A 14,598-nucleotide genomic window follows, 5' to 3' on the forward strand; every position below is an offset into this window, starting at 1 on the left:
TTTGTAGGCTCTCTGCAAAACATTTGTTTACAGGGCTATTTAGAATGTCTTTGGAATATAAATTTTGCAGGAATTTCTGAGGAAAGATATATTTAAATGGGCTTATGTCTTTAGTCGTATGTCTGTATTAATTGGATAATCAAATATATTGGCTCATTATATTTCCTACTGAATAAGCATTTTAAGTAAAATGAAAATAATTATCTACTACAGCTCTGTGTTTAACTCCATAAAATGCTTCTTAACTTAAAAGGCATTGTGGAAAAATTAATTGTATGCATTTAGGGATTTTTGATTTTTGAAAAGCAAAGCAGACACCTGTCTAAATTCATAGTGTCTTTATGCTGTATCAGGGGAGTGGGATCTCTTCCTTATCTTGAGCTCTCTTGTTTGCTTTTCAGTTGCTGCGATTGTGGCTGTGGAAGGGCTTCTTCCCTGTGCGCTGTTGCCCATCCAAGCCTAATATGGTTAGTGTTCCCCTCCTGCTTTCACTCCTATGTGCTGTGCCACCTATATGTATTATTGTCAGCATTCCTTTTTTTTTCCATTTGTGTACATTTTACTAGCACGCCAGTTATGCCTTAAAGATGAGTAGAATGAAACTGAGTCCCCAGAAAGAATCTTGACAAGTGATTTCACAATGGGTACTTTCAAATAAAATATACATAGAGCGTATCACCCCGTGCCAAGCATTCATACTTCTCTTCCAAAGCTTTTACTGTGGTCCTGATTTAAACCAGGAAGTTGTAAGATTGTGGCATCTGTTTTACATTTAACATGTCACTGTTTTTGTTGTTCCATTAAGTTTAAAACCATATCATACTTACAAGTAGAATGCTACTTCTGTCAAGGTGAAATCACCTTTCCTGTCTCCCAGAACCATGGAATGACCATAACATAACTGGGATCTTCTATTTTCATAATCATTGTGGACATATGTGGCATTGGAGAACAGACATATAATTTTAAGTGGTTTTCTTCATAGTTTGAAGTTTGAAGTATTTCAGATACTAGAGGTGATATTCCTAATTTGATACCAGTAAAGTAAAAAGTATGTATATTTTTGGGATCAGTGTCCAAATGGGATAGTCTTAATTATTAACAAATGCAAATCCTAAGTACACATCTGGGTTAAGCTGGAAAACTGTAAGCTAGACCGTAAGACCAGAGAACTCTCTTCACAAATTTAGGGGAACTCTTACCCAATAGCGAGCTTGTAAAAAATGAAATTCTCCAGATAATTTCTTTCTTGATTAAAGAGTCTAAATCCCTTCACTACTATGTTATAGCTCTGTTATTTGTCGTCAAAATTTGCCAAGGAAAGATATTCTGAAATGCATTTTGGAGAATTATAGGGTTACCTTGGGGCATTTAAAATTGTAATTTGTAATCTCTAGGTGTAAATTTATTTTTGTGGATTCAAAAATCTGTGGTGTGAATGAGTGTGACGCATGCATAGATGGGAAAAGTGATGGAATGGGTACCAATGATCTTCTGAAAACAAGAGAGAGTAAACAAGTAGATTGATAAATTCAGAGGTCTTTTTCTCAATCCTTTGAAATTCTTATATTTGAAAAAAATTTTTGAAGTTAATATGAAAGTACAAATTTGTTCCTAATTATTTAACTGACTCAGGATTCTTATATTAGCCTGGGGCTTCAGTGACAGACCAAAAACAGACAAAAAACCTCTGAAATCTGGCAGTGCCTGAAGTATAACATAAATGACTTGAAACTGTGACTTTGTATTTTTTACTGCTTCATGAAAAACCAAAAAATGATCACTCAAATATACCTTAATGGGAGTATGAACATTTATGAAGCCATGACTTAGAAAATATTGGCAAAAACTAACTGTAGCTGGATTTAAATTGCATGATTTTTAAAAAATAGTCTATTTTTCTACTGAGTAGTTGACTTCAGGGGGTTTATAAAATGAACAAATAAAAGAAATGAGAAAAGTGGGAAGGTGGAACACTTTCTTTTAAAAAAACACACCAGGAAACCTAAGATAACAATTTTTGCCTAGTATCTTTCTTCAAATAATGTTAGTAATCATGGATTCAGTGAGTGTGCTTGTGTATGTGCATGTATGTGTGTGTGTATGTGTACACAAAAAACAGAAATGATTTAGCTACAAATGTGCTTCAGTGCCCAATAAAATGCTAACAGTTTGTGTGCAAAGATTTATGGGAGAGCTAGATTTTTTAATGCATTCTTGGTAAAACAAAACGAAATATAACAAAAAAACTTTAATTGATCTTACATAAATTAGACAGTAATAAAGTTGTTCAGAATTATTAGTTGGGAAGAATGGAAGCTAAGTATGTTTTTATTGCTCTGCTTTCTCAAATTCCATGTCATAATTTCTAGTCACTATGAGGTTTCAGTTAAAGATACTGTTTGCTTAGATGAAAGCATTGGGGAGAAAACAACCTAACATAATGGAAATTAAGGGCTAAGAAGAAGCTTCCTAGTAGAATCGGTAAAATACAAAAAATCTTGTCACCTAATTTTGTGTGTGTAATCATATCAGCGTTTGTCAACTACCACATTAATAACTTCCGAGGAGCATTCTGTCATCATTTGTGAACAGACATATTTACAGTTACACAGCAGAGGTTAGACATTTTGAGATTTTGGAATCTCATGGTTTTTCATTCCTTGAAAGACCACTTGTGAATATGTGTGAATAGTTTTGACCTTAATATAATGCAATGCAGATACATTAAAATTGACCGTTGTAAATATACTGGCTTTTAGAAGTATCTTAATATACCTTGTAGAAATCTCAGGGTCTGAAAAACATAATTGCAAAACCATTTATCTAGATCATTGGCTCTGCAATTCAACTATATTAAATCTTCTGCAAGGCAGTGCATCTCTGAGCTTTACCCTCGTGGTTCCCACCAGGAAGCCATGCTCCATTGTTTTTCAAATGCCTGGTGTGCCTTTTATGAGATGAATTTGGTAATTACATGTTGCCATCTTTGATTTCATATTATTTTTTATCACTCTAGTTGCCTACTTTGTTGTGAAATCTGTGCACATATGCATAATATTAATTTTTAAAATTTTCTTCCTGCTTTGACTGAAATCTCCCCATTGATGGAAGATATTTCTGTAAAATTTTGGAATGAAACTCGATGCCTAGATTTTAGGCACCCTATCCCCAAGACTGCCTACATTTTCAGCAGATATATTTTTTTTTTATCAGTGATCTTTGACTTTATACCATTTCAAATGGCTTGGGACTCTAATCATTGTTTCATTCCTTCCACCTTCCCCCAATCTATTTTCACAAGCATCCAGTGTTGAATTGATTGTCTTCAATGTAAATAAGATTTTAATGTGTGCAATTTCTAAAACAACATTATTATTTACCCCTTGATATTCACTTGTGTTTATGCTGAGAGCAATCAATATGTATTTACAACATAATGTTTATTACATGTTCTTCCGAAACATCCCATAGTTCCAAAGTAGCTTTTTCTTGCATTTCTTACAAACATATGTCAGACTGTTTTCTTTGTTCATTAGTTTTCAAGCTTTCCAGTGTTTTCATATCACTTACTACTTCTTCTTAGGGGTTCAAGCATCCATGGAAATAGAGTTTACTTTTATGAAATAGAGATATTATTAAATTCTTACTTTGGTCACTTATCTACTCTATGATTTTTAGGAAGTCAACCTCTTTTTTTTTAGAAATTATTATATTTTATTTTTAAAAATATTTTTAATTAGAAACATAAAGGATAAGCTAACTTCTCTCATAATTCAGAAAATAGAATAAAAACAAAGCAAAACATATTTCTCTGACCAAAAGGATTATGAATTACATTGAAACATTAACTATTACCTCAATTTTTCAATGAACTATTTTTCTTTGTCTTAATTAGCTGAAAACTTCTTGAAATTTGAAGTAAGCAAGGTTTTATTTTTACATACATTTAACAGATTATTTCATTTATCTTCAGCAGGTTTCTGCCAGGGAGGTATATGGAAGTACTATTCCATTTTATAAATTTAGGGAAAAGACAGAATAAAATCATCCCTTATAATTCTAGACCCCCATTTAAAGTGCTTGTGGCAGGCGGATGTGAGGTTTGCCTGCAATATAGAGTGAGAATATATTAAATTCCAATTTAAAGCTTGTTATGTAAAATATAACTATGAACTACTCTAAAATCTCATTTAGTAATACCTGTAGAACCTCAGACCATAGGAGATATTAAGTGGGACTACTATAATTGAGAAATCTAATGGTCACATCCATGAAATAGTTTAAAAACGAGTAAGAAGTTTCCTACTCTAGCATTAGAACAAAACTTGTTGAAAACAGGGAGATAACGATTCTCACATATCATATCTGATGAAACGCATTTTTATATCAAAATTCTAAGGTAATTAAAATTTAACTCAATAATGAAAAATCTGTAATTCATCTTTGAGTTTTTTGAAGTATTTCCAAGTATTTGTGTCTTCCCTTTATGGTTAAGTCTAAAAGGATTTGAAGAGTTTATCTATGAAAAATCTACAAATTCATTTGCACTACACTGTGTTGGAAGTGTTCTTTTCTATTCTTTCTTTGTCTTTTAGAATATGGAAATAAAAAATGATATATAAGGCATAAAATAAGAAATGTTAGCTTCTCACATTGCCATCAATCATAGGGTGGTTAGTGTCCTTGGCAGAATGTGAGACGGGACCATAGCAAGCTCTGCCCTCACTTTATGTGGTGTTACCATCACTCCATTCCCAGATCCAAGGCAAGCATGTTTTTCAAACTGAGTACATTTTCTTCAAGAAGTATACTTGAGAATTTTCAATAAACAATACTAAATCAGTCACATTGTTCTGTGTAACTTACATCTATCAATAAGGAATCAAAATTCAGTACCCCAGTATACAGATGCTAGCAAGACAGCCTATATATCCAAAGTCCTATTTTACTGCATTTGCACCCACATTGTTATTGAAGAATGTGGTCCTGTAAAATAAAATGTAATATTTTTCCAGTATTTATTAGCTATATTAATAAGCTAATGTTCATATGCTTCCCTATTTTTATGAGGCTGAGTTAGCTGAGCTTTTATTAAAACTACTTTTGTTCAGTTTGAGAGAACCTTGAAGTGAAAAAGTCAAACTATTTCCCCCCAAAATTGTAACATTCTTTTCAAGATTCCAGCAAATAAAATTGCTAAATACAGCATTATGCGGTAGTAGAGGTCATTATTATGTCAGAACAAGGGAGTTCATGGGTGGAGAAATGTGTTTTTAAAAGAGGCTAAAATTACAAGGAGCCTTTCTTTTCCATAAGCAAAACACATCGACTCTCATGTTTGCTGCAGCGTTTCCTTTTGAATATTTTTGCTTTAAAATATAGGTAAAGCATTTCTTAATTCATCTGGAAAACGGAGGAGCTGTATAGGGTGTGTCCATTTCTGAGCCAGGTATTGCATATGCTCACTCTTTCAAAAACATCACAACGCAAAGTCTTTCCTTCTTTGACCATTGCACCTCTCCCCACCTTATTTAGAACTAAGAGGGGAAAGTGTTGATTCAGTGTTTATTTCTGTAGGCTAAAGCAATAGAAAAACCAGATTCTGTGGAGACTATTGCAGATCAAGGATCTACAATCTCCTCTGGCTTCCATTCACTCGTCTTTCCTCATTGGCCATAACGGTGCCATTTAGTATATTTCTGATTCTGTGCTTCACTTGGTACTGTGGAAGGTTTGACACTCATACCTCTAACTTATTATCAAATCCTTAATTTATATCCAAGAACTAAATTACTCATTGCACATCCATTCATTCATAAAGATTACTGTTTACTATTTCTTGTATTATGGAAATTTTAAATATCCAAATTTAGATGTTATGGCTTGGACCAAGTTTTTAAAATCAGCATTAATATTAGCAAGGTTATGTTACACAAATCCTTAGGATGGAAATGAGAGAAAATAGATTGATTTCTAAATTTCCCATGAAATCGCTTATATATTATATAGGAAGCATCACTATTGTACCTTTTAATAACTATCATTCATGAATATGAATTATGCCTACATTTAATATGACTTCTCATACCTACCTCGACTACTAAAAAAATAAAATAACGCTGTTTTCTGGAATGACTAGAAGATGATTCCTCTAATTACAGTACAGATATTTTTAGTACAATGACATCAAAACTCATTAAAATTATGATATGAAGCAAAATGAAGAAGCTGGGTTCTTTTTGTTCAGAAAGAAATCAGTTCCAGAAGATGGGAGTCTTAATTTCTGTACAAAATGGCATATTTAATGAGTGTGTCTGATGGGTTAAAATTATGCAACTGGACAAGGTACAGAAGATGGTACTGAATGAACAGGCTTCCTGCAATGCTTTGTTAGCGAGGCTGAACCACCGCTGGAGTGCCAGTCTCTGCCAGCTGTAATTTTACCTGCTGTATCTTGTTAAGGCTTGTTTTAATGATGCTTGGGGGGCTTCCAGAACTTAATTTTAGATGTTAATATGACATGCAGCCGTATATGTTATAGAACTCTAGAGATGCCCGTAGTCAAAAATAACTCCTTTCTATTGCCCTCCTGACTCTCACCGTGGGTATTAAAATGTTAATCGCTCCTCACCAAGGTGTTCCCAAATCATTTTTTAGATGAGAACCAAAGTTTATTTCCATTTTCATATGAGGAATTTGCATGCAATTTAAATATCCATGAGGCTTATTTAATGATAAAGACTGAGGATAAAAGTTGGAAAGCTTAATTTTTTTTTGAAGGTAGGAGAGTTGAAGGTGGAATGGATGTTTGTTTTCTAATGTAAACTGCAAGAACGTGTATACTTTTTATGTCTCTTTAGAATTCCTCTAACAAAATTTTTCGTCAGTATTATTTAAATAACATCAGTCTCAGGATGATTTCACACAATTGTATTTAGAACATTGGTTTAAAAAATATCAATAACTTTTCTCTAGAGGCACATACATTAAAGATTGAAAGAATAATGTAACACCTGAAAAAATATGAGCAATGTATTAAAATAACTTAAGTGTCAGCTTGAATAGGCCAACTATTATTTCAGTATAATTTTATGAATTTGTTTTTTCTTTCCATTTCACTGTGGTGAGGTGATTCAAGATGTCTTAAGGGCTCTTAAATGACAAATGCATGTATGTGTTATGAATAAAATTTGAAAAGCCACCAGATCCCCATTGTGTAATTTCCTCACCACAAAACACTGTATGTATTAAGTATATTACTTCAAGTTCACTCAAGTTTTACTAGTTGTACTTTACTAATAAATTGCCAGTTCTTTAACATGATAAAATTAAGATAATGATACATTTTTTTAATTGTACAAGGGAAAGTTATGTTATCTGTTTTGTATTATATATGTAATTATACAGTAGGAAAGATAGAGAATAAAATAAGTTTCATTTTTATATCAAAATATACACATAGTTAAGAAACATTCTACAATATTAAACCAAGGAGCAGTCCTCAGGCGCATGTCAACTGGCCGTTTCATTTACAACATATAGTAGTATATAGTCTATCTGACATTTTGGCTGTATTTTCTTTATGCAGAAATAGATGGAATTTTGTTTTTAAGAAACTCAATTTTGTTATAAGAGTTTGTGAAGAATAAATTCACTTCCTTAGAGTTTCACTATAAATTTAAATATTTTTATTTTAGTGTTGTGGTAATGTTATACAGTTAATCATGTGCTTTAGTATTCATCGGTGTATTCCACCTCGAAACACTTGTCATTGTGTAGACTCAATCAAAATATCATTCACTCATTCATTTATTCATTCATCAATGTGACAAATATTTTTGGTGCCAACCCTGAGGCAGGCGCTAGGTCACTTCAGAAATTTATAGATGAATGCTAATTGCTGCCATTCAGGAAACTGGCAATAATAGTAAGAGAGCCAAAAGGCATTCTCAAATGACTATGTTGCTTTGTAGAATGAGAATCACTCCACGAGAGGGATACAGAAAGCTACTGGGTCCAAAGAGGGGAAGATTGCATTAAGCTAGGGTATTAGGGGAAAAAAAAGTGAAGAAAGCAAAAATTGAGCTGGACTTTGATCATTGGAAATTTTTAGGAAGAGCATCCTAGGTCAGGAACCAGTGTATGTGAAGGTATGGAAGCACAGAGAGCTGCCTTAGAGATGATGTAGAAAATGTGCATTAGGGCCACATTTAGGAAACTTTACCTTCTAATTTTATTGAAGATTTTGCAGGAAAGTGCTAACACTATAAAAATACCTAATTTATGGTAATTTGGCAACAGCCACATCTAGTAGAATTTAGGAAAGCAGTTACAGAATGCAGAGGCATCGTTTGAGGCACTGATAGTAATCCAAATGAAAAATAGCGAAGTCTTAATTGAAAATGTAGAGCCAATGAAATGAAAGAGATGGATCAAAAGACATTTATGTTATATAATGCTTGTGCTTTGGCAACTAATTTGTTGTGAGGTACACAAGAGTAGGCTTTGATCTTAAGGTACCAAAGCCACGGAAGTGTTATTAACGGAGAAGAAGGCAGCAGATCAAGATTGAAAGTAAAAAGGAAGATACTGTTTTCTTTTTCAGATCTATTGAGTCTGAATGCCAGTGAATATCCCTATAAAGTAAATCTATTAAGAATAAGAATATAACTCTCAAAAGAATTAAACCAAGAGGACAGAGGTATTAATTAAATTGATAGAAATGGACATATTGACAGGAGAGAACCAGAGAAGTTGGTACAGAGGACCTATAAAAACATTCACAGAAATGAAAAGAGGAGTAAGAAGCATCAGAAAGTAGTTACGGACTTCAGTCCCTCGTGAATGATTAAAAATCAAGAAGTCACTGGATTTAGCAATGAGTATGTCATCAGTGAATATTAGAGGGGCAGATGTTTATAAATCATTAAGAGCAGGTAAAAAGGACTTGCACATTAGGAAGTAGTTGAAGAAGACAGGAGAGATGAAGATTTGGAGAGTGGAGCAAGAGGGTGGCAGGTCTTGGTGAACTTGATAGTGATCTCTGAGCGGATGTGAGTGGGAAACAGCCAGTGGAGAAACTAAAGACTCCAAAACAAGAGAAGGAAAATAAAATGAAATGATAGCGTGACGGGCTGAAAGGAGTAGACTATTGAATCAGGGACCTAATTGGGACAGTTCATCCTGAAAAAAGGCAGGGGCCTCTGAGGTGACAAAAAAAAAAGACCAAGAGGAAGGGAACAGAGTAATGTCTGTGTGGTCTATGGGGAAGAAAAGTTTAAAAATAGGGTTGGATAGCTGCAGACTTCTCAGTGAAATCTGGGCAAGAGTGAGGGATACTGGCTGAAGAAATAGAATTCATCCAAAAGAGTACTGGTGTTATTTCATCCAACTGGTGTGAAAATCACTTAAGTTTGCCATCATTTCAGTTGTGTTACGTGCTTCTGGGCTCCATGTGCTTCACCGCTTGGAGCTGTGGCTAATTGTAGCTTACTCTGTTCCAGGCGGTGTGGTTACAGCAAAGCAAAACAAGATCCAGAAGAGGAAAAGATGCATTTTCATAATGGGCACAGTAAGCAAACTGTAAAAAATCAAACTAAAACCAAGTAGGGGATACTTTATTGTTGTTTTGGCTCCTTTTCAGACAAGAAATTTACAATAACTGACCGAAAATATTGTGTTCAAAAATATGTTTTGTTATATTTCTCTAAAGCACATGGGCTTGGGGCATTGCCGACTGACCCTAGGCAACGATTGGATGGTTTGTTCACTTCTTTAAAGCATACTTTCATTATAATCATTAAAATAAAACCTTTTTGCTTAATATAAAAAGCTATAATATTGCAAACCAAATTTCCAGACCAGTTCTAATTCTTAACAACAGTCAGTAGAAATATATCATTAAATAATACCACCAGATTAAATGAATCAATTGTTTCTTCTTTTTCTAGCATTTGGCAGAAATTTCCCTGAGCAGATCCTGTAGCAGCAACCTTGGTTCAAATGACTTGAAAAAAAACTACACTTTTAAGAAATGCAGAATATCAATTTTAATAATGAGCTTTAAAAACTAGCTTAAATGGGTTCTAATTAATGGTATTTCAACATGTTCATTTTTTCATAAATAGTATGGTGTGAGTTGATTTGCCAAGTAAATGACAGAAAGAGGTTTTTTTTTTTGTCACTTTGCCATGACCATGAAAGTCAAAATCATTAAACCTATAATTCATGTGGCAGTGAATTTTTTAGTTCATTTTCATAGCCCTATCTTATTTAATGTTATTTATCCTCAAAAAACACTGTGAGGGTAATATCAGTTGCCATTAAAATGTGATGAAACTGAAGCTCATAGAACCTTAGAGTCTTGTATAAGGCCCTGCAGCAACAGGAAGAGAGAACTTTTCTTTTCCTTTCGAGTTCTATGTCAGTCTTACAGGAACAAAGCACCAGAAAAGTTACTTTAAATTATTTTTTGTAAGGGTTATAGGATATAGCTCAGTGGTGGAATGCATGCTTAGCATGCACGAGGTCCTGGGTTCAATCCCCAGTATGTCCATTAAATAAATAAATAAACGTAATTACCTACCCTTCCAAAAAACCAAACAAAGATTAAAAAGACTATTTTTTGTAAAACCTAAATTAATCATCTGTGATATTTTAAGTAAAACATGGGAAACAAACCAGCAACTATATGAACGAATATCATTTCATTGCCCAGTTTAATAAACAAAAGTGTCTTAGTTTGTCTGAGACTGACTCCTTGAACATTATTGTTGAAAGATGTATTTACTCAAATATGTCGGCCCATATGCACTTCTTGTGCATGCCAATAATCCAGATTTCTAACATTATAAAAGTGAGATAGCTGGACAAATGACTCCTGTAACTCAGAAGAGGGTCTGTCTTTGCAGCTCTACCACTTCTAGGAATTAGGGATTTAGGCCACAGTTGCGCATTAATAAACGTTTATAATTTCACTCATCCATCACAAGCACTTCTATTTTAATGCCCATTTACTTTTACAGTTAAACTGCCAGGAGTAAGAACTTATATTGATCCACATACCTATGAGGATCCCAACCAAGCTGTTCATGAATTTGCCAAGGAGATAGAAGCTTCATGCATCACCATTGAAAGAGTCATTGGAGCAGGTAGGACAGTGTGTTGAACTCTGACTTTTAACCTGAGTTTAGATTATAGAACATAATGTGTCAGTGTCCTAACCTAATGCAGAATATTTTTAATCTTTTGTAACTGACTTGCTTTCAAAGTGTTATATAATTGATCATATTTTAATGCTACCTTCTGTGTAGCTCATACTTAAACCAGCAAATGTCTGGTTTATGAAGTAATAAACCAAAAAAAAATGTATATTCAAACATAGTGTTTCACATCTATTGTTTATTATATTTCATATATATGTTTATAATTTGTATTGCCCAAAAGTATTTACGAAATTCAAGCTCCCAGTTCTATTTATGAATCATCTCTTCCCCTTAAGACTGTTTTCTTTTTGTACTTTTTTTTTCTCTTCTCAATGTCACTGCTAGAGTAGAAAGAAAAGGAAGAAAGTGATTTTCAGTTGCTTTTAATTTCTTTCTGATGTTTCCGTTAAGATTTCCGTAGGTGACATGGATGAAACTAATAACCCTCAACGTGTTTTATGATCACCTGTAGATGATTTTTCCCAATGCACCATTAATTTCTACTAACACTGATAAGAAAGTTTGGACCCCCCTTTAACTCTGTTTTGTCTAAACCTTAGTGTTCTAAGAGAACTTCAGAGTGTTATTAGAATAAAGGTTTGTGATGAGTTTATGTGTTTTTAACATCTTTATCACAAGGTGAATTTGGTGAAGTTTGCAGTGGACGTTTGAAACTTCCAGGAAAAAGAGAATTACCTGTGGCGATTAAAACTCTTAAAGTAGGCTATACTGAAAAGCAACGCAGAGATTTCCTGGGTGAAGCAAGTATCATGGGGCAGTTTGACCATCCTAACATCATTCACTTAGAAGGTGTTGTGACCAAAAGTAAGTACAATGGCTAATTATGCATGTGTGTGTGATCATAAATACCTGAATTTCTTCTATTAGGTTATTATTAATTTCATGATGAATATAGAGAGAGAAAACTGGCCATAATAATTCCATTAATGATTTCTCTAATATTAATAATAATTTTCCTGTGTTTTAGCAGACTCTTGTCGAAGCTGATCTTCAATGAACCTGAATTTCTATTTATTTTTTTTAAACCTTTGTGTTAAATCACTTACTGTGAATTCAGCACCAGAGAAAGTGTACCCAGATAAAAGAAACAGTAAAAGTATCCTTTTTTTTTTTTTCTCCTGGCTCTTTCACTTTTTATCCTAATGAAATATTAACTTCAAAGTTGTGATTGAGGCATTGAAGTTTAATGTTTAATAGGATTACTGCCACCGTAGGTGCCCGCCACCTTTTAAGCCATTCTTTACAGCCAGATGTATTTCTTTTATTCACCTTTTTCATTGAGATATTTCAATAGTTCTAGGGAAAGTGACAGCCTCAGAAGATGGGGAAAGTTCCTTGAGACTAGTTATTTTGTTAAGCAAATCCTATTTTTACTCAGAAATATCTAGAATTTCACACCTCTTTTAAATTCTTGTTAGTGTCTTGTAAATGCGGTTATGCGTTGAGCTTGCCAGTATAAGGATTTCAAATAATTTTTCAGTCATCCTATAAGGTAGTTATGAGACACATAACTGAGACTTTTATTTTCTTTTAATCCGTTTTTTTCTTGGCCATTCCTATGTGTTCTGGTCCCTTCCTTTATCCCTCATATCTTACACACTACTTTGTAAAACCATCTGAAACATTTGGTAAGGAACACTGTTTACTTTCTTTCAAGCATTGGTTCAGATTCCATTTGCTATTAATCAAGTTTTAAATTATATATGCCAAATATGTGTAGGAGCAATGTAATATTCAATAACTGTTCTCAACCTACTAAGTAATTTCAGTTCATTGGCTATCCATTTATGCCCTTCTGATTTTAAATATGGAAAACTAAACACAAACAACAGCAACAATAAAAACACAACCTTTTCTACAATAAAAAGGAGCAAAAGAAACAAACAAAAAAATTTACCTGGTTTATTACCACTTAATTCCAAAATCATGATTCATTCGCAGTAGGTCACAGATGAGAACACAGAGCCTCTCACAAGTCCTAGAAAAGATAGTGGCTAAACATATCATGTTGATGATTGGCAGAACTTCTGAATCAGCCTCTATTGCTGGGAGATTGTTTTTCTCCATGTCTCAAAGAGATACACGTCTCCAGCAAGAATGCCCATAGAGGAAGGTAACATAGGAATAAAATTACTTGCAGTCATGTGGGTTTCTTTAAAACTTAAATATGCTTCTTTCCCCTAGCTGAGTACATGCCCACGCATTATTTCCTCCTTGAAGGCTACCTGAAGACAGGATTGTTGGAGCAAAAAGGGCATTCTGAGGTCTAATCAGAACAAATAAGTTCCTAAAAAATGATGGAAGCCAGGGACATAAGGCAGATGAGGGACAAAGAAAAAATATGTATTTTTGAAGGAATAAAATAAATTAAAATATTTTGCAAAAATCATGCCCTATGATGAATGAGGCAGAATATTCTAAATAAGATGATGTGAGGGGGATGATTACAGGTAAAATAAAATGAAATCAGAATTTTTTAAAAAGAATTTAAAAAAAGAAATCAAAATTTGAACATGACTATAATCCATCTGAGGGGAAGGACCTTGAAAGGACATCAGTGGTAGTACATGGGGCTGGATACTGTAGAAACAAGAATTACAACAACAGCGGTGGAGTGAAATGATTTCCTATGTGGGCAGGGTAGTATCTACTAGAAAGCATAGTTCTTCACGATAGTCATAGTAATAGAAGTATGTAAAATATTTTGATAAATTTCATGTCTTCATTTAATCCTTAATATGACTTCTAAATTTAACTTCTTCAAATAAACTCTGACCATGACTTCCTATGACCCAGGGTATATGTAAAACCCCATATGCAGCCAGTCTACCCTGTAATGAGTTAAGCTATAATGTGTAGAACAGCGCCAGATCACTGTTACTATCACAGAAGACAGTCCCTACAGAATAGTCAGAAAAGTGGGCTATGGATCTAGCCACGGATTTTTATTTTGCTTCTGCAATACACTACTATGTGACTGTGTAAGTTAGTTATACATTCAAACCCTTACTTTCCTCATCAATGACGTGGGGTAAGAATACTTCATAGTGATGTGAAGGTGATATGAATTAACACAGGTCGAGTTTAGGATGAGCATGACACAGAGTAGCTACTTAATAAATGCATGATTATTTCTTTTCCATGTCTCTCTCTTCCAGTGCTCTGAACTCCTCCATAGCCATTTCATTCCGAATCTATTTTAATTGATATTGTGCCCTGCCTACGTTGCCTCTTTCTTTGAAATTTCAATCTTTGTACTCACTACTTTTTCGTTTCCTTCGGAACCCTATTCAAATTTCATCACCTCCACGAAACAATCCACCATCACTTAACCCTGAAATAATCACTCCTTCTTGTGAACACTGTGGCT

At 33.8% G+C, this 14,598-nt stretch overlaps 1 protein-coding gene across 6 annotated transcripts in view; it reads left to right on the plus strand.

Annotated features, from left to right (window-relative positions):
• EPHA5 (EPH receptor A5) overlaps positions 1 to 14,598 on the plus strand; it is a 313,192-nt gene that overhangs the window by 259,608 nt on the left and 38,986 nt on the right. For 3 of the 6 annotated variants that reach the window (XM_032459293.1, XM_032459295.1, XM_032459325.1), the window contains 4 exons: positions 402 to 467; positions 9,507 to 9,574; positions 11,028 to 11,153; positions 11,847 to 12,032. In XM_032459293.1, coding sequence (XP_032315184.1) covers positions 402 to 467; positions 9,507 to 9,574; positions 11,028 to 11,153; positions 11,847 to 12,032 — 446 coding nt within the window. The remainder of the gene's footprint in view (positions 1 to 401; positions 468 to 9,506; positions 9,575 to 11,027; positions 11,154 to 11,846; positions 12,033 to 14,598) is intronic. The other 3 variants (XM_032459303.1, XM_032459314.1, XM_032459337.1) reach the window with 1 other exon arrangement.

Source organism: Camelus ferus, chromosome 2 (assembly GCF_009834535.1).
Source record: "Camelus ferus isolate YT-003-E chromosome 2, BCGSAC_Cfer_1.0, whole genome shotgun sequence".
Classification (NCBI taxonomy): domain Eukaryota; kingdom Metazoa; phylum Chordata; class Mammalia; order Artiodactyla; family Camelidae; genus Camelus; species Camelus ferus.